The sequence below is a fragment of the Dermacentor albipictus genome, chromosome 1 (assembly GCF_038994185.2).
Source record: "Dermacentor albipictus isolate Rhodes 1998 colony chromosome 1, USDA_Dalb.pri_finalv2, whole genome shotgun sequence".
Taxonomy (NCBI): domain Eukaryota; kingdom Metazoa; phylum Arthropoda; class Arachnida; order Ixodida; family Ixodidae; genus Dermacentor; species Dermacentor albipictus.
This window is the reverse complement of record NC_091821.1, coordinates 77216357-77241852: the sequence shown is the minus strand read 5'-3', so window position 1 is coordinate 77241852 and position 25496 is coordinate 77216357. Positions and strand designations below refer to the sequence as shown.

General features: G+C 46.0%; 1 protein-coding gene and 1 long non-coding RNA gene across 5 annotated transcripts in view; one reads left to right on the top strand and one right to left on the bottom strand.

Annotated features, from left to right (window-relative positions):
• Positions 1–822: 822 nt before the first annotated feature.
• Positions 823–5833, top strand: LOC135917639 (uncharacterized). Of its 4 annotated transcripts, XR_011507584.1 has the most exons (6): positions 823–2824; positions 2889–3039; positions 3146–3305; positions 3406–3596; positions 3691–4087; positions 4243–5833. It is a non-coding gene; the product is annotated as an uncharacterized lncRNA (long non-coding RNA). The 4 variants fall into 4 exon arrangements; XR_011507585.1 differs by lacking the exon at positions 3146–3305; XR_010569358.2 differs by having other exon boundaries at positions 3146–3596; positions 3897–4087.
• Positions 5834–5970: 137 nt separating this feature from the next.
• LOC135917638 (nucleolin-like) overlaps positions 5971–25496 on the bottom strand; it is a 45119-nt gene continuing 25593 nt past the window's right edge. Inside the window, exons 6-9 of the mRNA XM_065451213.2 lie at positions 16784–16907; positions 13190–13438; positions 8040–8158; positions 5971–7006 (exon numbers count right to left, since the gene is read on the bottom strand). Coding sequence (XP_065307285.1) covers positions 6354–7006; positions 8040–8158; positions 13190–13438; positions 16784–16907 — 1145 coding nt within the window. The 3' untranslated portion in view covers positions 5971–6353. The remainder of the gene's footprint in view (positions 7007–8039; positions 8159–13189; positions 13439–16783; positions 16908–25496) is intronic.

The window sequence follows — 25496 nt, the reverse complement described above, 5'->3', positions numbered from 1 at the left end:
CGGTAATAATTAAGTTCCTGTTTTGGTAAGGCAGTAAGCGGTCAAATAAACTATACATGAAAGAATCCGCTGCATCAGGGGCACGATACACAGCACAAAGAAGAAAAGTGAGACCATGCGCAGTAACGTGCAACAACAAACTTTCATGCTGATCAATTTGTTCAAGCAGCGTTACGCTTACTGCACGTTTCGCAATCACAGCAACGCCTCCACCACGTGAGCCGCGATCGCGTCTGTATATGACGTAGTCCGGTGGCACAATTTCTTCATCAAGAATACCGCTATGTAACCATGTCTCGGAAATCACCAGTACGTGAGGATCGTAAGAAATGAGCAGAACTTCAAGGCTATCTATTTTGTTAACAATGCTTCTAGCATTCAGGGATATCACACGTAACTGGCACGTATCTGGCGATGGGGTCGTCTTGACGTCACGACAACTACCGGCATTAATATTAATCGATGGTGGTTTATGCTTCGCTTGATTCGAAGAACCATGTGCGTAAAAAAAAGACAGTGATTCTGAACCTGTGGCTTGTCAAGTACTAGAAGCATTGGCGCGTTTCCTTCGCGGACGACCTGCATTTTTCCCTGGTTGTGAGGCTTGCGTTACACCGCTCTCATAACTGTGACATACTTCGGTTTCACAGCTTCACCTATGGCATCACTCGGGAGGTGGCCGAAGTGATGGTCACGCGAACTAGCGGCGCTGCGATCGCGTCTTTTGTCACTTTTTGTTTCGTTTCTGGTAGAAGTTGCTTAATTTCTGGTAGATTCTGGTTTCATTTTGAGTAGTTATTTCAGTTCTTAATTTTGAGCCTCTTTGTGAAAATTTGTCATATCTGACCTATGTATTGTAAATGCGTTTCTGGTAATGAACTTGACACTTGACTTCTGCTTTCACTTCTGGTTTCATGCTGGTTGCGCTGCACTGTCTGCCGCTATCCTTCTCCGTTTTGTAGGTGTTGTGGAATGTGTCGCGATTTGCTGTCTTGAAAAGTTTCTTTAAGAAGAGTTTCCGCGTCTCATGACAGCAAGAAGTTCCCTATGCCGTAGTGTTTTGCCCCCAGCTGCACCAGCGGCCTGAGACAGGATGCCGCTGGTCGCCATTTTTTCGCACCGCCACAAGATGCTGGGGAGTTCAAAAGTTGGGAACGCATGCTACACCGAAACGGTAAACGCCTCACAAACAAATCAAAAGTCTGTGAACGCCACTTCGAGGACGACGACATTTTGAAATACTACAAGCATGTTGTGGGTGACAAAGAAATATTGATTCCTCGCGGGAAATGGATGCTTGTTCCCGGCGCACTTCGTCGGCTCTTTCCTGGGCTGCCTGAGCATATCTCAAAGCCAAAAAATGTGAAGCGAAAACGACGCCCACCAAAAGAACGAGCGCAAGTGCCGGCAAGTACATCGGGCGAAGCTTGACAGCACTTCAACTTCAAACCTGCTGTTGGGCTTGGAAGAAAGGAACTCCAAAAATATGCGCAACCCACTTTGTGCTCAACGAGCTCACGAACGTGGCACTGCCTTCTGCGCTCTGGAAGTTAGAAATTGTTTAGGACGACGCAACACAGAAGCGATGTGGAGTATTTTATGAGCCAACTGGTAGCCGGGCATCTGCGAGTAATGAATACTGTTGTGCTTGAAGATGATGGTACTTGCTGCATAAACGGCTACAGCAAAATTCACAAGAGGCTATTTCGAGCTGCGGCCAGCATTGCAAGTGTGGAAATAAACCTGAGAGAAGCAGACAGCTTGAACATATGCGCGGGCATGAAAGCAGGCCAGCGGGACACCGGCGACATCAGATAACATACACCACAAGCAGTGCAATGTATGTACTTTCAAAGCAACTAGTCTGCGCGCGTTGTCTCCGTCTACAGAGGAAACTTCGACTGAGCATTAAAACTCCGAGCGCAACGCTCAAGCGATATCAGAAACTACGCAATGTGAAGAAAAGGCTGCTAGGGCGACTGCTGCGCATCAAAAGCAAAAGAAGGAAATTTTGGCTCTGAAGAGAAGGCTTTCAGAAATGCCCGATAACAGAATCGAGGAAACGTTGGCCGAACTTCTGCCTTTACAGCGACTTGCATTTATGACATCGTTTAAACAGTTGAATGCAAAGTATCCGTGTGGCACGCGGTACAATGGGCACTGGCTTCTGAAATGTTTAATGCTAAGAATAGCGAGCCCTCGAGCATATAAGCTTCTATCTGACATGAACATGCTGGCCTTGCCCTCCCTGAGCCGTCTCACACAAATTCTGAAAGGAATACCATGCATGTATGGTTTCAATCCTCTCTGTATGGAAGCTATTGGAAAACAGCTGGGCAAGAGAGCAGATGGGAAGAAGTTCGGCACACTGATTTTGGATGAAATTAAGTTACGTCAGGCGTACGATTTCAACAAGTCAACCTTCAAACTTGGTTTTGTGGGCTACGGTGGCATTTCAAATGAAGGAACGGACTAACTTGCAGATCATGCGCTCGTGCTGATGTTTGTACCACTTCTGGAGAGCTGGGTGCAACCAACTGCCATCTTTGCCACGAAAGGTGCGGCGCCTGGTAGGATTTTAGCAGAGCTGGTGTTGCAAGCAGTAATTCAATTGCATTAACATGGTGCTATGGGGATTGCCGTAGTCAATGACGGGGCTGGGAACAATCACTCGATGTGGCAGCAGATGGGAAACGGCGGCAGCTTAACCTCACCTTCTCACAAGATTCCACATCCATGCCTGCCTGAGCGCGCGTACCTGTGTGATGTGCCACATGCCCTGAAGTGTGTACGCAACCATTTGCTCAAGCACAAATATGGACAGGTGAGCTAGCGCACTTTATTTCATAATAACCTGTGCTGATTGGCGCCGATAACTTTTTTTTCAGGCTGGAGATTACCGCATAAACTTTGCCCACCATCAACTCCTCTAATTAAGAGTGCGAAAGAAAGCATAATCTCAAAGTCGTCCCCAAGCTCTCAGCAGCGCACGTAAACCCAACAAACTTGCAGAGAATGAACGTGTGACTCGTTGCACAGGTGAGCTATTAAAAATTGTAATATGCCTAAATATAGACGGTGGCTCCATGTTGCTTTGCGAGTTTTTTTTTTTCAACAACTGTTACACTTTGTTTACCTTCCACAGCTGTTCAGCTTAGTACTGCTATTGGATCGCAGTTATACAGGGCAGAAAGCGTTGAAGGCCTCCAAGGGAACAGAAGCGTTTACAACGACAATGAATGACGTCTTTGACGCACTCAACACAAAAAATCCTGCAGAAGAAATACGAAAGGGCTCACCGAAGAGTACGCTTCAAGCCAGTGTACATGTGTCCAACTCGGTGTAATAATATTTAATGGAAGCCCTACAGTTTAGTGCAAACTACACATTCATTTATTTGCGCAGATAATCAAGAAGTTTCTCGACCTGCTCAACATCACGGAACACAACTGCCACCACCGAAACATGCTTGTTTGCTTCGAGACAGACAATCGAAGCTTTGCGTGTTACGCTTCGGTACTCGACATAATTGACGAGCTCCACAAAGCTGGTGTCCTCTACAACTGACAGTGAAGCCCAACCAAGATCCCCAAGAGGTAATGCGCAAATGCTTGTTGAATTTTTAATGCATGCACACACCGCAAATGCAGTTTGTTTTATCGTGATTACTTATATTACTGCACGCCATAGGAGGCCTCCAAGGGAACAGAAGCGTTTACAACAACAATGAATGACGTCTTTGACGCACTCAACACAAAAAATCCTGCAGAAGAAATACGAAAGGGCTCACCGAAGAGTACGCTTCAAGCCAGTGTACATGTGTCCAACTCGGTGTAATAATATTTAATGGAAGCCCTACAGTTTAGTGCAAACTACACATTCATTTATTTGCGCAGATAATCAAGAAGTTTCTCAACCTGCTCAACATCACGGAACACAACTACCACCACCGAAACATGCTTGTTTGCTTCGAGACAGACAATCGAAGCTTTGCGTGTTACGCTTCGGTACTCAACATAATTGACGAGCTCCACAAAGCTGGTGTCCTCTACAACTGACAGTGAAGCCCAACCAAGATCCCCAAGAGGTAATGCGCAAATGCTTGTTGAATTTTTAATGCATGCACACACCGCAAATGCAGTTGGTTTTATCGTGATTACTTATATTACTGCACGCCATAGGACCATTAAATTAAAAAGTGCGTAGGCAAAATCACTCAAAGAATGCTTTTATTCATTTCAGAAAATTTTTGGTGTTGTCCGTTCACTCCATGGCGACAATGACCACCCATCCGTAGTTCAATTCCGACAGATTTGTAGATTGTTGTCTTTGTTCACACCTGTGAAAAATGCAGTGAGAGGAAATTGCTCTGGCGCTCCCAATGGTGTTCTGGTGTCTCCTCACAACAGCCTGGGGCAAAAGGAAAAGGCTGCTGCTGAGCTGAAAGGTGCAGTTGAAGCAAAGCTATACAAGAAGCTGTGTAGGATGAGTCTTTCAGTAGGCCACATGGATAACTTGGGCGACCACGGGTACCAGAAAGCAGGAACACAAGAAATGGTTGTCTACTACCTGGCTGGATATACACTGAAGAAAGTGCTTCCGAGCCACCAAGTGCGCGTGACCCACGACCCTCGCATAGCCTTTTGACAGAGCCGAGGTCATTCAAGTCGGGGTGCTTACGTGAAGTCTTTCAGAATGTTCACCGTCGTCAAACACATATAAGTAATTCGTCAAACACTCGACAGCAACGCAGTTTTTGGCGACTTATTTTGCGAGCATTCTGGACGGGCTAGATAAAGCATTAGGATGCCATAATCATTATGAGGAAGGAGGTGACTGCTAATGTCATCAAGTTCTATCTTGTCATGCGCATGCACTTTTCCAAAAGAATGAAGTGAGGCATCACTGACAGAGCAGGTGCAAGCAGCCAGAAAGAGGGCAAAATTACTGAGCAAAAGTTGCTCAAAATTACTTTTTTATGCACAAAGTAAATAAAAAGTGTCACTGTTTTGTTCGTCAAAAAGAAAATGAATTAAGCTTTGACCTAAATATGTTCATAGTATTTAACTTCGGCCTTGCCACTGCTTGCAGATCACTTCCAACGCATTCACACGTCCCATAATATCCGCGGACAAATATAAAAAATACAGGTGTCAATTAAATTAGGCGAAGCGTTGACGGGGGTGGATCAATTCACCACAGCGGTGTCTCGAGCGACTGCTGGGCGTGATGCGTTGATGTCGCTACGTCTGCACAGGCGCTCGCCGTCTCTAATTACTACACATCGTAAGCAGCAAAAAAAAGCCCCCGCTGAAGGGAGCACCGTGGCGCTTTTATAGGGAAAAAGTTGGTTGAAAAGCGGAATCGCATTGCACGATCGCTCATTTGCGGTGTAGTTGCAGCCTCTAAACACTAGCTAGACATATCAGTCGAGGATCCTTGGCATACAATATTGTGCGGGCAACCAAAACACAATGGTCAAAGAGCGAATGGCACAGGCCAGTTGGAGAAAATGACCCACTGCAGTGTAGACGATGCGCGCTGCGCGAGATGTCACTGCAGCGCCGATAGTGCACAGACACCGTGCAGTCCCCATTACTTTAGCGCGGTAGGCTAGTCACAAAACTCAGACTATGTATGTAAACTACATTTACTGACGGATAAGTGCCTACAGGCCAGTCGGCGCATGACAAAAGACGCGACTGCAGCACCGGTAGTTTCAGTGACGCCCATTGCGGCCACGCCGGCCAGTGGGCTCGCATAGGGAGCTGCGAAACTGAAGTACGTATTGTCCAAGAACGTTGCCTCGGTCCACTGCGCCACCAACGCAGCTGATGGCCTACGGTATGCTGCTTTTGATAGTACAAAGAAGCAGCACTTAGTTCACGACCTCCCCAAGACATTACTATCTCGTGCATCTACAAGTAGAAGCATGAGCTGCCAGGCCCTAAAATAAGATTAAACACAGCATAGAATGGTCAAACACTTTATTCGACACTAACATGATGGAATTATGGTAGACTGTATTAATAATGCCAAGTGACTATGGCAATGTTCTGCATGGTCCACTCATGAAGGCAACACCTAAAAACTATTTAAGCCAGCATCAACACTTCTTTACATTAATAGGGATAAAGTGCCAGATGTGATGCATTAGGTATACATGTATTGATGAAAAATTACTTTTCAGACATTTATACCAAAACAGAGCGATAATTAGCACTGCCATATTTATTTGGTGTTTCCTTTGAGTGAACCATACTGCACTGTCATGTTGCAAGAAGATGTCCTCCCAACCCTGCCCTTTCTTCAGTCCCTCTATTCACAGCTGTTAAAAACACTTGTGACGCTTCTCAAGCCATGGCTGGAGTTCCTTTCATTCTAGGTGTCTTATGGTTAGGTGTTCCTTTGGGTGTCTTGGCACCTCCTTTTGCTTGGCCTGGTGTCTTCGACCCCCTCTGCCCAGGTGTCTTGGGTCCCCCTTGCTGCCCGGGTGTCTTGGGTCCCCCTTGCTGCCCGGGCGTCTTGGGTCCCCCTTGCTGCCCGGGCGTCTTGGGTCCCCCTTGCTGCCCGGGTGTCTTGGGTCCCCCTTGCTGCCCGGGTGTCTTGGGTCCCCCTTGCTGCTTGGGCGTCTTGGGTCCCCCTTGCTGGCCGGGTGTCTTGGGTCCTCCTTGCTGCCCGGGCGTCTTGGGTCCTCCTTGCTGCCCGGGCGTCTTGGGTCCCCCTTGCTGCCCGGGTGTTTTGGGTCCCCCTTGCTGCCCGGGTGTTTTGGGTCCCGTTTGCTGCCCAGGCGTCTTCGATCTCTTCCGCCTCTGCTTCTTCTGAGGGGTAGGAGTGTGAGGTGAGCCCTTCAGAGTAGGGCTACTAGGCTGTTTGCTGGGAGTCTGGCCTTTTGTGGGGGTCTTGGCTGCTTCTGCTTCCTGTTTGGCTGCATTTCTAGCCTTCTTGTTTTGGGGGCTTAAGACAGCATTCTGATTTGCCTTGAAGCCTGCAGCCTTGGTATGTTCTGCAAATCAAAACAGAAATAAGAATTGGCAATTTTCATCCAGGGATGCACAACAAAGCACCCAACTACAAGCGTTAGGTAAACACTGCCCTAAGACCAGAGTCCTCAGATAAAGTAAAATGCTTGACTCAAGAACAGTGAACCACTACATCTGTTTCTGCACTTATGGCTCAAGGCAGTAGTACAGGGAACTGAATTTCAAGTGAAATTTATGTACACAGGCCAGAGCTTGAGAATGTACAAATCACTAGTGTTTTAAGATTTTAACCATACTAACTTACAATGCACATTGTCCGCCAGCGGACATCATACCAAAAAAACACGGACTCAACTTTAAGGCCTGTTTTCTCGGAATGGATTTTTTCGCTAGTAGTGATGCTGGGGAAGGCGATATCACAAGAACCGCTCTTCAGATTTGTATGCTGTTTTTTTTATTCTGTTCCTGAATGACTTTGCCAGGGGGTAACAGGCTTCTTCTTTTGAAAGCTGGTGCATTTAATTTATAATAAGCAATTAATTTTTGATGAATGTGGTCATTACTGGCTACATCAAATTCAAAGTTGTCTTAAAATTTTTTGGAGGGGAAATTAAAGAAAAGGGCCCTTTAGCCCCCTGGGATATCTATCAAGGGATCATCACAGTGAATTTCTGCTTCCTACGATGTCCTGGCATTTCTCCAGGCTCTTCCTCAGGCACATACATGAATCACCTCGTTAGACCTCAATAACTCTGGAACTAATAAACATATATTCATGAAACTTTGCAGTTTCTCATAGTTCGGTGGTGTGAACGTACCCTGAAAGTTTCATCTGGATATCTTAAAAAATAAAAAAGTTCGGTCTCCAGGGTGGCCTCTCCCCTTAAATACGGTACTAAAGTTGTAAACAGATCAGTTGGGAAAATACCAATGATCAGATAAGCACTGAGGGCACAATCGTATGCCATTTCCTATGTGAAATCAGACTCTGTACATCTTGAGAAATTTCCCACACTGTAATAAAGTTTTGTCATTGTTCAACTTGTCAATACTTACTGCGCTTGGGGACAAGTGCCACGGAAAACTCCAGATTTTTGCCATCAATTGTCCGGCACTTCGGATTCTTGAGTGCTTTTATCAGCACTTCACTGGATGGGAACTTCACCTGGGCATAGCTAAGACAACAAAAAAGCAATTTGAACAACCGGAGTGCAAATGTGCTTTCAGCAATCAAAAGAAAAGCTCTTTTAACAACCATACGTATCTTCAACAAAAGTTTACTGCACATGAAAAAAGCAACACACAATATTGAACCAAGGCAAACGTACCTTCCTTCAACGTAAAGCAGAACGCAAAGCATAACACAAAGCATAACATTTCTGTTTCTATGGTGGGTAGAAGACAAAAAAAGAATGCTCTGCTGCTACTACCGCACCAATGATGCACACGAGCAGCAGCACGTGTAGCAGGGTGGTTCCTCCCTTGCAGATAGACCACAAGCGAAGATAGCCTTGCCATTCTTTCTGTTGCACATGAAGGCACAAGTCCCAAGGCAATGAATACCTTGGAAACCATTCTTCAAGGCCTCAGTGCTTAGATTGTACAGTGGAATCACGTTAATTCAAACTCCAAGGAGAGCCCCATTAAATATAGTGCCCAATCAATTGTGGAGTAGAGTGTGCAAAACAGTCACTGGGCTCACATTGAAACTGCCTGACATTTCCTGCATCAGCTCGCTATGACATGTGCCAGAAGAAGCACAAGTTCCAAGTGCAATAAAATAGCACCTATAGGGGCAAGGGCCAGCCAAGAAGGATGGTAGCTTGATTCGCACTGTCCCCCTGCATGCCCAATGTGCATGCTAGGATGGAGATGAGGCAAAGACAGGTGAGTACGCGGTAATGTGATCACGGCCCCACAAGGGGGGGGTCATAGGTGAGTGCATCACACTTGGGGGGTTTTCCTGCTCCTTTTTAGCCAGATGGGCTTGATAACAACTGTTGCACATGTTTTGGAGTTCAAATTTAGTTTTTCCCTATTCAAATGCCGAAACATTGCTGATACCAACAGAGCAGTTCGAATTATCCGTCTATTGGAATTAAGAGGTTTCAAATTTGGTCAATGGAATGACCTCCCTGATGTCTGTATTCATGACCATATGGCATTTCGAAATAAAATACTAACCATCTATGACTGTTTTTGTTAACCACATGATCATTTGAAATCATGTTTATAGATTTTATAGGGATATCATGTAGGCCCACTCAATTATGTACAAAACCTACTAAGTATTCTATTATTACAATGTTACACCATATCTACATTTTACTATTGCATAATACCTGGTTCTTGAATTTCTTTTGTTTCCGTGTTTTAGTTAAAAATTATTGTCTAGTCCCCCTCACATAATGCTCCTGCATGGAGCCTGTGAGGTATTTCTAAAAAAGAAAAAAAAGGGGGGAAAAATGCATGGAGAACCAGGTATGAACATATTGAGTCAGACTAGATCAACTAAAATACAGTGAACTTTCACTTGAGTAAACTTCAAGGCACCCAAGGAAATAGTTTACCTAACTGAAAGTTCATTAAAAGAATATGGAACAGAATAGGGCACAGCAGAGTAATAAGGGTGAAATGCAATTTATGGAGTTATGTACATCAATATATACAAAGTGTGTAACAGGTATGCTGCTGCTTATCTCATCTTGAAAAAAAAAATATATATATATAATTTTCATTTGCACTGGTGCTCAGTAACACAGTTGTCCAAAGAGTATATATGTTTTTGTGCCCTACCTCTGGCACAAATTGTTGCTGAAACACGAAGTCAGCAGCTTTCCAAGGCATTTTACAGCCTCTGCCAGAGTTGCATTATTTGAATCTGCCTCTGCCATTGCATCTTCCTCGTCGCACTCTTATTCGGGATGTACACTGGAATTTTTTTTACATTTCCAGATATGATAGTTCAGCACAGGTAACGAGCTCACTGTCATTGCACATAGTCTTCAATCTAAGTGTTGCTGTCAACATCTAACTGGTGACAGACTTCTGTCCACATCTTGGGCTTGATCACCTCGTCTCGCTGTTCCTCTTGCTCGCTTTCACCGCACAGGGGGGGGGGACGCCTGCTTTATGTCAGCAGTTTCTAATCGTAGCTGGTGTTACTATCCACCAGGAGCCTCAAATTCATTCAACTGGAAGATTTTTGCACAGAATTCATGGGAAAACTGCCTGGGATTTTCTAAAAGTTTGTTATTCTGAAATATTCGTTACGAGTTTACAGTATATTTTTGTGCATAGAGGTTGCAGCACCAGACTCCCACCATTTTAGACTGCTGGTTGTCAAGTCTAGTAATCATTGGTAGCCAACGAAAGCACATGCAACGAAAGCACATGCTCTCAAACGAATTTTATGACACTTTTAAAGAGAGAGAGAGAAGTGAATTGACTTCTGAGGTTTTACGTGCCAAAACCACTATCTGAATAAGAGGCACATCGTAGTGGGGCACTCCGGAATAATTTTGACGCCCAGGGGATCTTTAACGTGCCCCCAATGCACGGCACACAGACATTTTGGCATTTCGCCCCATCGATATGTGGCAGTGGCGCCCGGGCTTTGATCCCGTGCTCTTGTGCATAGCAGTGCAACATCATAGCCGCTAAGCCACCACGGTAGGTAAAGAGACATCAGATAACTTGCAAATTCATCATTTCGTATAAGGTCAAAAGCAAACTAAAAGTATGACGTGTATGTGCAGAATAATACAAAAAACTTGTAATGTGCCATCGACTGCCTTTGGAGAATGAGGGAGGGGGTTAATTTAACTGTTAACTTGTAACTAGATGCAATAACTTGAGGCCAGTTCATATCAAATTGTACTAGTATCATTTGAACTACAAACAAGAGGTTCACAGAAAGATGGAGATTCGAAATGATCAATGTCTCATGCCCACTCTATACCCAGCCAAAAACCTGTGGATAGAACGAAACCAGTAGCAGTATTACAGAGAATGCCCATAGTCTTCTGCCCCTGATTCAGATCACTGCATACAAATGGCACAACCATCTCAAAACTCGTGCCATACAACATGAGTGTTGGCTGATAACATAAGATTTTTGCTGACAACTGCTGCACTAAATTACAGTCGCCGAACGATTTTCCGGACTCAAAAAATTCGGACATGCCCGATTATTCGGTCAGCTTCACGGCACCGCCATTCTCCCCATAGACCATAATGTATAACAACTGCCGAAAGTTCGGACGCCTTGCAACCCCTCGTCTGATTTTTCGGACGCTCCTTGAGCCAACTCGATCGAGGGCATCATGCACCGACTCTGACCGCGGCACATAATTCGACTTGCTGAACGCCATTTTTCTTTTGAACAGAGCCTCCTTGCTGCCCCACGAAGTGGCGCTACTGGAAATCCACGCTCATCATCATCGTTTCTGCCTGGTTCGATAGAGTGGTCGTACAGCAGTTCCGGTTTCAGCTTAGTAAGCCATGTCAAGACAATCCAGCAGCTGATTTCTTTCTTTCGCGCACGACGCTGCGAGCAGCACGTTTTTCGTTTGTGCGACTGGTGTCGGCACGGTGGTGTTTGCTTTGAGTGCTGTATCGAGGTTTCGGTGATCCAACGCAGCGTACGGAAACATCGCGTCAAGTGTCTAATGGCGCCGACAGTGCCCGCGCAGACTGCGCTGGGGAATGCCGGCAAGCGGGTGCCGGGATACCTAAGATTTGTTGCCTTCCGATGTGCTCCCTACTGACGCGGAAAATATTCTGCCGAGACTTGCGCAGTGGTTGCATTGCGATTCCGGACACCGTCTCATTTGACAGTTTCACAGGTGCTGACACTGCTGTACTGACATGCGCATAACTCGACGACGGCGAGATCGTTCGTCAGGTTTCTGCTGCTCCGCCGGACGATGACTCCGAGTCGGAAGATGACGCACCATGTACTACGCTGCCGTCGCATGCGGAGCGTGCACAAGCAGTGACTGTGCTTTCAGCCGCCTATAGTGACCGTACGACCCTCTCCGAGATTCAGGCTTATCTGATTGCGCGTAAACGGAACAGCGTGCTACGGCGCACTCACGATTTCTTCAAGCCTACTGCCGAGCTCGATTAAGTGCGTGGAAATAAAGGATTTCATTTTTTTTTCTTAATCTGCTTTTTCGGACACCTGTTTATTCGGACATTTCCGCAGTCCCGGTGAGGTCCGAATAAACGGTCGGCGACTGTAAATGCCACCATGGTTCACTATATGTATTTTTATAGAAAGCCAGCCTGTGAAGCTTCACAGAAGAAAAATCAGAATAGGTTGCTCAATCAGTCCAAAACAGCTTGTTGATCAAACTTTGTGCTAACTCAGCCTGGACTCTATGCAGTAGGCTACCCATTGATGTACAACCTGCCCTTCTTATGGCACGACAGCAAATGTGCCCTGCCCTAGCGGATTAGTCTCGAAAGGCTTTGAAAGGTTTGTGAGCACAGCCTCATCTTGGAACCCCCCCCACCATCACCAAAGCACCGTGACTAGCATGCCTGTGATGCAATCCATTCAATATGGATTGTGTGTATGATAGAGATAATACGGAAAGGCTTGAGTTTTTTATCAGTCTTGTGGCACGTGTTACCTGATGTGTATTCATATAGGCCCGTTTTCATGTTCCGAAATATATAGTTGGAAGTTTGTGCCCATCCTGTGTACGTTCCTTTCATCGTGCTTACTTTTTTGTGCTGCCTTCCTCAGCATGCAGAAATGACTCACCTCCCATGCCAGCCTCTTGTGTATAACTTGAGTATCATTTCACTCAAGTAACAAGCCACGCGAGTGTTTTTTGTACAGGCATCTCACCTCAGCCACCTCTATTCTTGGCAGTTCGCTAGCTGAGAGAACATAATGAAGCCAAGCCAAAGGCACCGAGCATGTATGGTAGCAGCTTCTTTAATATTTCATTCTATGACTGGCTTGTAGTATGTCACCAACATCTGCCCAGTGGCATTAAAACTCTACTGTCCTTTGCCTTTTCAGCTCCCTATAGTTCCTTTCAAATAGAAAAAAAGTTGGTCAGTCACCATATAGTTGAGGAATCGCTGAGCCCAAGTGGCTCCTCAGAGCCATTCATTGGCCTGCCACTGCCACCTAAGTAAGACATCAGCATCACTGCATTTTTCAAGACAGACAACAGTAAGTAACTCACCCATCTCGCTGTACCTTGAGCACTTCGCCTGTGGGGAATAGTGCAGAAAGCTTTTGCTTGTTTTGGTACTCTTTAGGTACTCGCCGCACATCCAAAGTGTCCGGTTGGAACTGAGGACACGATGCTGGATTGGTCCATCGTTCACCACAATATGAAACCTTGATGGCAACCCCTTTTAGGTTGGTCCCCCGCAACGAGCGCACAGCTGCCACAGCCTTTTCCTTGTTGGGATACCGCACGAAAGCACACCTGGACACACAAAAGCAAAACAAAACACAAGCCTCAACCTTACGAACTTTGTTAATCTATAAACTCTCAGGAAACCGCATATTTTCTGGAGCTAGCAAACTAACTCTGTGCTTACGCATGTAAGCCTCAAGAAAAACAATGGCATTTGTCAAAAGATAAAAATGTAAAGGTAAATGGAGAAAAAGGTTGGTCTATAAACAAAACCAATACATAACTACATAAAGCAAGCTGGTGCCTAAAACTACTGTCTGAGCAGAGGCAGTAATCTTATACTTAAGATTACTCTCACTTTCCAAACTTTAGTATGTAAGCCAGACAGCCATCTCGGTCACCTTTGGTCTCACTCAGTACAAAGGCTGTACATAACTGCATAGAGCAGCTTGATGAAGTAGTGATATGATATTTTAGACTATTCATTTTTTTTTTTTGCATTAAGTGAAGGCTCCAGACGTCAACTCTAGAAAAAATAGTGGCAAGCCTAGTTGTTTTCATGGCACTAAGGCCAGTACTGGCTAAAAAGTGCCAAACATGTGGTGCAACAAGTTAACAATGTATGACGTCAAGGATGTAACATGGCTGTAAAGGTGCCTAAAATTGGTTGATGTATATATGCGTAGAATATATATGTACTAACAAAATGGCTGACAGTTTAGCTCTGGCTAAACACAAACTGTTGTACACTAGCACTGTTAGCCCTAGCGTTGTTGCTGTTTGGGAGTTTTGTTAACCCGCCCGTTTCTCGTGGTCCAAGCGTCAGCCTCAAGACTGCGTTCCGAGCGCAGCTGCACTAACAGCCTCAAGTATAGTACTATAGATAAGACACTGCAACCACCCCCCTCTTCTATCTGAACTTCACCGCAAGAACACTGCCTTTACTAACCACTGCAGTAAATGATTCTATGCTCCCAGAATTCACTTCATGTTAGCGCATAAAACTCATTCATACAAGCAGGCAAAATCCAGCATGGTAGGCTAGTAGCACTTTCACACTAAAATATGACAATAACCAGCGAGGTATGCTATGGCTTAAAAGCATATGTCGTGAAGCGATCATAAAAGGTGTGGGAATATGCAAGCAGCACTACCACCTTACCTGGGCACTTAAGAGCAATAGCTGGGAAGCACATGCTCTAAATACTACTAACACAGCAACACACTCTGATAGGAGGCCGTGCTATGGATCACTTGTATGCATAACACGCAGTACACATATATCATTTAAAAAACCTGAGACTAATTAAATATGAAAGGGTGGGTCACTGCCTAGGAACATTGTGGATGCAGTGGAACTTGTTGATGGTGTGGCAAAGTAAAGTGCTTTTTCTTTCTACAAGATTCTAAGTCATGAAATTCCAACAACACGTGGAGGAAAGTCAACATTGCGACACATTTACCACAGGTAGGTGGCTCATCACCAGTCAACAAGTACAAGTGTGTGCAAGAGTGTGGCTGATTCTAAGTAGACAGATAACCTTCGTTCCCCGTATTTTTTATATGGGTGGCCAATTTTCTAGCTGTGGTTTAATGACATACAACTCATTGGATGTTTCAGTGTCCCATAAGCGCTGCCAATAACTCCAAAGCTATTTCTGTAAGAAAGGCTTCAAGTCTATCACAGGTACAGCTACAGAGAAGTTCGTGGGTTTTCTGGCTAATGATGTGGCGGTTTCAGCTGCAAGTACATTGCCCTCAATACCTCTATATCCAGGCACCCAGCATATTGTAATACACTGCTTAGAGATATAGCTTGTAGGCAGGAGTAAATAAAGGTCATTAAGTACGAGATTTTTTAGGTTTAGTGAGCAACATGATGGATCTTGCAGCACTTAGAGAGTCGATGAATATAATCACTTTTTTGTCTGTGTTGTTGATGTGTTTGACATCCGTCAATACTGCCTATGTCTCGGCCGTGTAGATACTAGTTTCAGGATGCAGAACATCCGATTCAGAGAAGGACAGACCAAGTGTTGCATAAAGCCCATCGGAATGTGACCTTGACGCATCAGTGTAATATTCAGGACATGAGTACTTTGCCTGGAGTTCGAGGAAGTGAATTTTTATGGCTCTGGGGAATTTTGCAACTTAAGCGACGTGTCACAATTATAAGCTGCCAGTGCCATGGCGGAAATGACTGTGGGGGCTATCAGGGATTGTGCAAAAAGTGGGACACCATTTCTTCACAGAGATACCTTATACATAGCGACAACGACTCTTGCTGTGGGTCGTTCATGATACTGTGGCAAGGTCACCATTTATGGTTGCATGAGAAGTGTGTTCACTGTTTGCATGTACTCTAAAGAAATATGTAAAACTTAAATTTGACCGCTGTAGGTGAAAAGATCACTCATTTGACTACACAGATGCTCTATATTGCACTTGTCCTGAATGCGCCGGTTGCGAGGTTGATGCATAGATTGTGAACAGGGTCTAGACTTTTGAAAGCACTTGGTGTTGTGGAATTATAGCCTTATACAGTGCCCTATAGCACCCTAGTCAAGGCACGAGCAGGGAAGATTTACGCAAGTTCAGGAGACATTTCCTATCGCTACCTCACATTGTGCGCAATAGACGTTTTAAAAGGTACTGCATCTTATGGCATTTCACCTCCAGATACTTAAGATGAGGAATAAACATGAGCTTAGTTTCAGATGATTCCTAAAAACTTATGCTTGTTGCTCAGAGAAAGCTCACCTCCAACGATTGCAATACAGTGCAGTCCACTTGCAACAATACCAAGAAAAATCCAACCGTTATAACCATTCACTGCGCTATCTGAACTGCCGTAAAAAAATATTTGAAGCTCTGAAACCAAATTCGCCACTTGTGTTTAAAAAAGAAACATATAAAGTAGACTATCAAAAATAATGTTTAGTTACTCTTCTGAACAGTGTATGAAGCGTTAAGCACGCTGAAATAGTAAAAAATCTGCACTTGCTTTCACAGGGGTTTCAGGTTCACAACTGCAATGCCCAGCTGTTGCGCGAGCACTAGTGGCAATAATTTAGCATGCATAAAATCAATGAGCGACTCGACCGACGACAGTGGAATTCGTGTGAAAAATCTTGTTGCCCCCGGATTAGAGGTCCTGGACCTTCGTTCATCTAACCAAAAAGGCACTAAACATTGTGTCAATACCCTTTTAAAGCAATGTGGCATACGATAGGCAGGCAATTTGGGCATGCAACGTCCTTTCTCCATCCACAGCCATCAAAGTTCAAGCTCCCGGACACAACATCAACAGCAGTTATTGCCATGAGTTAATTTAAATTAACTGCAACACATTCAAGCTCGCGACTTTCCCATCAAGAAAAATTTCAAGCCATCTTAGCAAATTGCACCACTTACACGAGTTTTTTGTTTTGTACGATTTCTCGCACTACAGTACCATCCTTGCAGAGCTTCTTGACATCATCATTTGTAACGCCATCAGGAAAAGAAGCCAGCTTGACATCACACAGGTCTCGGGCCTCTGCAATTGAAATCCAAAACAAAAACACCCGGTGCACTTCCTTAATTCAACTCGACACTGACAAATGCCACATAACATGCCAACAGAATAAAGATGCATGGGACTAAAACAAACCTGTGCAAAAGCACCTTAAAAGTAGTGGTGCTGGAATACTGTTCATCAGAACTAATACAAATGTCCAAGAAAAACCTCCAATTATCGAATTGAATTTTTAACCAAAGTGAAGTGTAAAATTTTCATGGAGGCTACTTAGTAAAAACGCTTAGCCAACCACCACACCACTCTATGCAGCTCAATACCGCTCTGTGCAGATTGATATGGACTGATGCCTCATTTTATTTACGTTTTCATTGCACGCTGTTTAGTCGAGTACATGTGTTGAATCTGAAACCATTGGCAATGCCGTGTGTTTTGCATCGCAGTGACGAGTGCAAGCAAATGATGAGTGCAACTCTCTGGCACTCGCTGATACTCACACTCACTGGCACTCACACCCACTGGCACTCACACTCACACCTTTGAACTGAGTGTGAGTGAATGTGAGTGAGTGCGTCGACCTACAGCAGCGGCAGGCTCGGATGTGTAGTAGACGTGCTTCGTTATCGTAAGCCAAGATTCTCTGCCGTTTTGTGTAAAGCACAAGTTGCGGTGCGGCAGCGGAAAGGTGAACATGATTGCAGTCTTCCCTAAGAGAGAGTCATCTTGTGTGCAATCTGTGGTGATGCCGCATCGGCGCGGAGTTCACCGTGCGTGAGTGGCGGCCAAACGTCAAATGAGACGGTGTCCGGAATTGCAATGCAACCACTGCGCAGGTCTCGGCAGAACATTTTCCGCGTCAGTAGGGAGCACATCGGAAGGCGACAAATCTTAGGCCTCCCGGCGCCTGCTTGCCAGCATTCCCCAGCGCAGTCTGCGCGGGCACTGTCGGCGCCATTAGACACTTTACGCGATGTTTCCGTATGCCGCATTGGATCCCCGGAACCTCGACACAGCACACAAAGCAAACACCACCATGCCAACACCAGTCACACAAACGAAAAACGTGGCCTACTCGCAGCGTCACGCACGAAGAAAATCAGCTGCTGGATTGTCTTGACATGGCTTACTAAGCTGAAACCGAACTGCTGTAGAACCACTCTATCGAACCAGGCAGAAACGATGGGCTTCTTCAATTTTCCACTTCTGGCTACCAGCGGGCTTCCAGAGCCAGCCAGACCATCTTCGTTTTTCTCGGGTTGCTCCGCCCACCGCGCTACGCACTTCCGCCGGGCGTTCATTTTGTTCGTGCTGGACGGTTCTGGCTACGCGCAGGCTGCCAGAACCTGCCATGATTATTTTGGTCTGGCTGCTCAGTGGAAGTTCTCTGGCTAGCAGACGACGAAAAGAGGCGATAGGCGCTCGCCGCCATTCTTGCAGGGACTTTACAGATTACAACGCGGGCGCTTGAGGACTTAAATTTACCTCGCTCAGCCAACTGTCTACGGTCATCTTCGGATTTCCTTACTTCTAGCATTATCTTTTCAGGTGCTTATGCTCCGTTCCGCATTGCGAAGCGGTGTGATACGAGCTGTGGTGAACCGTTTGAAGCTTTCGTGTGTGTGTCCCCTGAAGGCTTCTTCACGGCGGTGATAAGGATGCAGGACGCCCAGTCGCGCGAAAGTGATCGTATCCATTAATGCAACTATATATTTTCAAGCTGGCAACGCATAAATGAGCCAACTACGCCGAGCGCACACCAGCCTCACCGGGCGCTGCCATGCTGGCAGCATGTTTACATTCAGCCAGCTGCCCCAGCGTTCGATTTTGCAAACTTTGGGCAGGTTCGAGTTGTCTTGGGATCCCAGCCCACGTGACTTCCTATCAGAACCGAACTAGCTGGCTGCCAGAACTCCGAAAATCGAAGAGGCCAGATGATGATGAGCAGGGATTTGCAGTAGCGCCACTTCATGGGGCAGCAAGGAGGCTCCATTCAAAACAAAAATGGCGTTTAGCAGGTCGAACCATGCACCGGTCAGAGTCGGTGCATGGTGCTCTCGATCGAGTTGGCTCAAGGAGTGTCCGAAAAATCAGACGAGAGGTTTCAAGGTGTCCGAACTTTCGGCAGTTGTTATACATTATGATCTATGGGGAGAATGGCGGTGCCGTGAAGCACACTGAATAATCGAGCATGCCCGAATTTTTGGAGTCTGGAAAATCAGTCAGCAACTGTATACACATATATGAGCATACATGAATATATAAACACATATACTCTCATAAATATATATAGTAGGCAAGCAAATGCGAAAAATAAAAACAAAAAGAAACATCGAAACACGCGAACTGATCACGTCAAGTGGTTCATTGAAAAAGGCTGAATTTGATGTCTTAGAAACGGTGTCCTCAGGCAGAGCATTCCATTCATTGATGGTTTTTGGTATAAAAGAATACTTTAACAAGTTCGTTCTTGACTTAATTGGCCTTACTTTTAATGTGTGTTCACGGTAATGGGATATGTTGTGCGGGTTACGCATGTATTTTGATTCATCAATGCCAGTATTGTTGTAAAAGATCTTGTGAAAAAATTTGAGACGCAAGCAGCGCCGGCGTTCAGCTAACGTCGTAAGCACTAAGCGTATTTTCATTTCTGCGACGCTACTAGATCTGCGATAGCTCCCAGTGATAAAGCGTGCCACTCGATTTTTTGCGGGCTCTAAGATGTATTTAAGGTCGTCCTGATAAGGGTCCCATATCGTGCACGCGTATTCAAAAATAGGCCTTACGTATGTTGTGTATAATAACTGTTTAGTAGCCAGAGGACAGGGGTGAAAATTTCGAGCTAAGAACATTAGTGTGTTACAGTGGAATCTCGATGATACGATCACGGCTAATACGAATTTCTGGGTCATACGAATTTTTCTGAGGTCTCGGTCGAGCCCCATTACTTTCCAATGTGCTAGACAACGGTTGTTACGAATCAATTTACGACCCGCATCGGTTGATACGAATATTACCGAAGACACTGGAAATTTGAAAGTGTGCTTGGCGAAGGCCACACGCTGCTGCCGTCTGCACTCCAATTCATTCGCTTTGGTGTTCGGCGATATCGCCTGTCGCTGCTGCCGCTTGCGTTCTGCTTCCCTGCCTTTAGTACCCGGCGATCTAATCAGTCACTGTTGGCGTTTCTGTTCTGCCTCCCTTGCTTTCGCATCTGGTGACATGTTCATTCGTCGCACGCGCCTTCGCTCCTTGTTCATCTGGCGTTTGATGTTGGGGGAATCCAGCGTCCGCTGCCGCTTCCAGAACCGCTTGGCGCGCAATCACTGGGCCGCTTCGGAGCTACGGGTCTCACTCGACTGCAACGAGACGTCTGACGAAGGAGCGGTGGTGCAGCTGCCACCGCCGACGCCCACGCGCTCGTTTTACCGCTACTGTGTGACGTCACAGTTGCTATGCGCAGCTGCGCCTCCGACCGGCGCACCGGTTGCTAAGGAGGGGAGGAGGTTGCGCCGCTGCGCGGAGAAGAGGCCACAGTTGGCACCATTCCAGCGCACGGACGGACGCGACCGCGAGCCCCACTGACGGCTACGCGATTTCTGCCTCTCTCTTTTGGTGCGGAGGCACGGACGTGGCGCCGGACAGCGCAGAGGCCGCGACTGGGCGCGAAGAGTTTGAAGCGGTGGCACTTTTGTTGCTTTTGTGCTTTTCCTCCTTTTCCGCATGCTATCGGACGGAGTGGCTGCTGTGCTTCTAGCCACGCTCTTGGGCGACGGCGAAGGACCACCACCGGCGGCTGAAACGCTGCATGCGCTCGAAGTTCTGAGGCGTAGTATGGCTGCGGATGAAATCAGCGACGACACGTGCACGCGTTTTTATGGATTTGAACAAAGTCTGTTAATTGACCTGACAAAGAAAAATAAGCAGAAGGACATCGGAGACTTTTCCTTTAAGAAATAAATGCTTTTTACGTAAGTGTGCCTGAGTGAATTCACCTCTCACTCTTTAATTTAGCTAGATTTAATTGTTTGGATGATACAAATTTCGGCTAATACGAATATCTTCCGTGACCCCGTGAGATTCGTATCATCGAGATTCCACTGTATTCCCTTTCGCGGCAACCTCTGCAATGTGATCCTGCCAAGAAAGACCGCTTGAGAAGTGAACGCCGAGGTACTTGGCCCCTGTTACGCTTGAAATGGTCGAATTATTTAGCCTGTGAGAATGGGAAATGTCAGTTTTTTTTTCCTAGAAAAGCACACGTAGTTGCATTTTGATTCATTTAGTGTCATGCACTAAGTGGCACACCAGTTCAAAATTTTGTTAAGGTCCTCTTGAAGGATTTTGCTCTCATTTGGATTGTTTATCAAGCGGTAGACAATGCAGTCATCTGTGTACAATCGTAAGTTGGACTGGATGTTCTTAGCAATATTGTTAATAAAGATCAGAAATAATAACGGGCCCAGAACTGACCCCTGCGGTACTCTGGATGTGACTGGAACAGCTGATGAGCCACATCCATTTGCCACTGTTATCTGTCTGCGATTTACGAAGTAGTTAATTAACCAGTTCATTAGGTCAGCGGGAATTTTTAAATGCTGAAGCTTCTGTATTACACAATCATGTCATACCCGATTGAATGCTTTTTTGAAATCTAAAAACAAACAGTCAACACTAGTACCTTGATCTAATGCAGTTATGTCAAAAGAAAATTTCGTTAACTGTGTGTCGCAAGAAAATCCGGCACGAAGCCACGCAGTTCTGTGTAAAAAAAGTTTTGTAAATTCAGGTGCCTTATTAGGTCGCTGTATATGATGTGTTCCATAATTTTCGAAGCCCCGCATGGAAGAGAAATTGGGCAATATTGTTCTAAGTTATTTTTTCGTCCTTTCTTATGTACAGGAACCACATGCTATTATTTCTTTTGCAGCACAAAGCAAAATGTATTAAGAATGCAACGCTGAGAGCAGATTTTTTTTTACTTTCAGCTCCAAATTCTTTTTGTTTACATTTAGATTTGCTCTTCTTATTGATACTGTGAACACAGAACTTAAATGGGCTGTAAGATGACAAATAATTGTTCAATTTTGAATCTGTTTCCAGCATTGCCATCCTTATGCAACTAGGTATATGTTGTTTGCAACTTTCCCTTCAGCAGATAAATTTTGATTGTTTCAACAAGCAATAGAATTATTAATTATCTCGGCAACTACTATGTATATGCAAAATATAGTTAGATATTTAATATCAACATGAAACACTGAATGAGCATATGTAGTTTTATCAGATTTGATCAAGAAATAAAGTTATCTCAACAACCCATGTCCTCCCTTAATGTGCACATAAATCTAAACGCATGGGCGTTTTCACATTTTGCCCCCATCGAAATGGGGCTACCGTGGCTGGAAGTTGATCCTGCGACCTCGCGCTTAGCAGCCTAACACCATAGCCGAATCTTTTAAATTACCCACCTAAACATTAAGACTTGTTGCAGCGTAACATCTGCTTCATCAGGTAATGCACCTGAACAGACCAAATCACGCAATTTGTCACAGACAATTATTTTTACTTAGTTCAAACATTTTTCAACATTTCTGAGAGTTTTACCGTGCACGCAACACTCATGAGGGGGTGTCGATAGTTGACAAAAGCGCTGCTGTTCCATTCGTGGCGGCACCCTCAGAACAGCGGCACTTGCGGGGAGTATCGGTAGTTCATGGAAGAGCAGATACTGCTCGCGGGTTTCTCTTTGCCCGTTGTGCTTAGCTTTCTCTATAGTTTGACAAAAGGCATTGGTTTGACGCATTCCACTTGACTGCCGGCTGTGTGCTACTTCTATGCTTTCTCAGTCGTCACGAGTGCTCCAGGCCCACTAATCATTCGGCACTCGTTCACAGCAGCGTTCAAGAGGGCTGCCATCCTTTACGCCGAAGAAACAAATCACTGCGCAGCGGGCCGCAAGTTCGATGTTTCTGAACGGGTGGTGCGAGAGTGGCGACTGCAGAGAAGCAAAATTTTCACCTGTGAGAGCAAGAGGAATTTCCTACATGGCAAAGTCTGGACGCTTTCCGGAGCTGTAGGCTAAGCTTGCGGCGCACGTTGCTGAAATGCGCGATTGGTCCCTGCCAGTGAAGTGCGACATGGCATTGAAACAAGCCCGGATCTTCGCCTTTTAAGGACCTGCTCCGCTGCGAGTGTGAGTGGCTGGCGGCAGAAGACCGCGAAATTACGCCAACCGGCCCTGTCAAAAGAGCCTCCCTGACGGCTGCGTGTAGTTAGATGCATTCGTTTGCCAAATGTGAAATTTTGCGCGACGACGACGCGCTGTGGGACCATAGCAATGATGACGATGGCAGCACTAGTGAAGATGAGTAGTCTAGTGACCATGTCAGCTACTAATAAATTTTCATTATCGAATGCACCCTGTGGTATGCTCTTTTTTTTTTCCTGTCAGACGATATGGGGGGGGGGGGTCGACTTACAATCATGTAAATACGGTATGTCCACCAGTCTTGCATGCGTTACACGAAGCTTGCCGACATCCTTCTCCAAGGCATCCAAGCGGTCCACACAGTGCAGCGGAAGGTTCAGCGAGAGACGAAGCCCCGGAGGGATTGAATCATCTGCCGAACCTCTTGCGAGGACAACGTTGAGGCAGTGTGCCCTACCACGGCACTGCTGTTGTCGTCTCATCAGTCAGACGCACTTAAGTTTCCAAATCTATAGCCGTGCGCTTTCTTTTCACCGGCAATGTCGGGCATTGCCAATGGTGAGCGGGTGGACCAGCCGTCTTCCATTTCAACTGTGAGTCAAGTGAGGCTGAGAAACCGCGTCGCCAGGAACGACTTCGATGCAACCAAGAAAGACGTACACGAGCGGTTACGCTGTTTGCAGAACGGCGCTGAATGAGGAGCCAGCGAGCAACATGTGAGCAATTTGCTTGTAGTCCGTTCATGTTTCGGAGGGTGGGGCAGCAGAGAGCTATGGGAGCAGCCCATTCGTGTTTGGAGGGTTGGAAGGGCGATGGGAGAGAGCCAAGCGAAGTTGGCTGGAAAATGAGCATGCGGCCCATCGTGTAGCGGCTCGAATTTCTCGTTTCACTATCTTTCTGCTCGGACACCCAGCAGCCAGACTTCATCGTTAAAACCGATAATGCGGCATCGGGGCATTGTAGTAAGCGGGTTATTTCATCATGGAAACCATACAGAAGTTGATGGTGCAGCAGCTTCCCATTGTTATAACCGATGCATTAAAATCAATATCGTTATAAGTGGGCTCGACTGTACACTATTACTGTTATTTACTCAAAATTTCTGCAGAGGGTCATAATGGTTGTCATAAGAAATTATGCATGCATTCAGGTTTCTTCAGCTATGAGGGTTGGAGTAAGCAGAAGCTTTGCCCTTGCATTAATTTGTAGTATCAAAAGCTGGTACAGTCGACTCCCGATAATTCGAAGCCGCTTAATTGGAATTTTCGGTTAATTAGAAGTGAAGTGCTGGTCCCGTCAGTTTTGCATGTGATCCCATAGAAGAAATCGCTCGATAATTCAAAGTCCTCATCCAGTAATATTGTTTAATTGGAAGTTAATTTTCAGCCGGGATCCTCGAGGTGATGTCATTCTGTGGTAGAATGTGCAATTATTCAAGTGTTGCAACAGTTCCATGCTCCGCGCTGGTGTCATCGCCACCGCAGCCGCCCGCAACGCCATCCTTCTTGGAGCGGCGCGATTATTCATTGCTACAGCTGCCGCGGCCTCCGCAATCGGCTCCGGCGGGAGGCGAAGCGGCTCCCGCCAGAGGCCACGCGCAGCTGCCGCGCGTGGCCGGAGCTGATCGCGGAGGCCACGCGGGCGCCATAGGGGCACGCAGCGCTGCATACTGGCAGTGGCGAGATTGTGCGAGATTAGTCTTGCAGCGTGCGCAGCGTATGTCGAGGCGTGTGTTGGTCGAGCGCCTTTGTGAGGGAAGCTCGTAGGCTAGGTTGTTCCACGAGTGATTCGGAATTGACTGTACCTAGTCGCACAGTTTATAGCCATGGCAAACCGTGGCTCTTATCACACACTCGACCTGGCAACGAAAGTCGAGGTTTTGAAGGAAGTTGAGAAGGGAGGTGCCGCCAAACAAGACATAGCGCGGAAGTACGGGGTCAAGTCGAACACGCTCTCAAATTACATCAAGAACAAGCGCACAATAATGGATGCATTTTTTCAAGAGTTCAAGCCTTCTCGGAAGCGAATGCGCACCGGCGCTTACCCAGAGTTGGAGAAGGCTCTGCTGGTTTGGATTAGGGAGGCCAGGAGCAACAAACTTCCTCTCAGCGGAGACATCGTTGCGATGAAAGCCCGAACGCTTGCAGCAATATTGGGGATCAATGACTTCGTTTCGTCAGATGGATGGCTGACGTGCTTTAAAGATCGCCATGACCTGGTTTTCAAAAGCGTGTGTGGTGAAAAGGCATCCGTTAACCAGGAAACATGCGCCACGTGGAAGGACGGAAAGCTGCGTGAATATCTCGCCGAATACAGACCGGAAGACATCTTCAATGCAGATGAGACTGCACTCTTCTATCGGCTTCTACTAGAGAAGACCCTGACATTCAAGGACGACGACT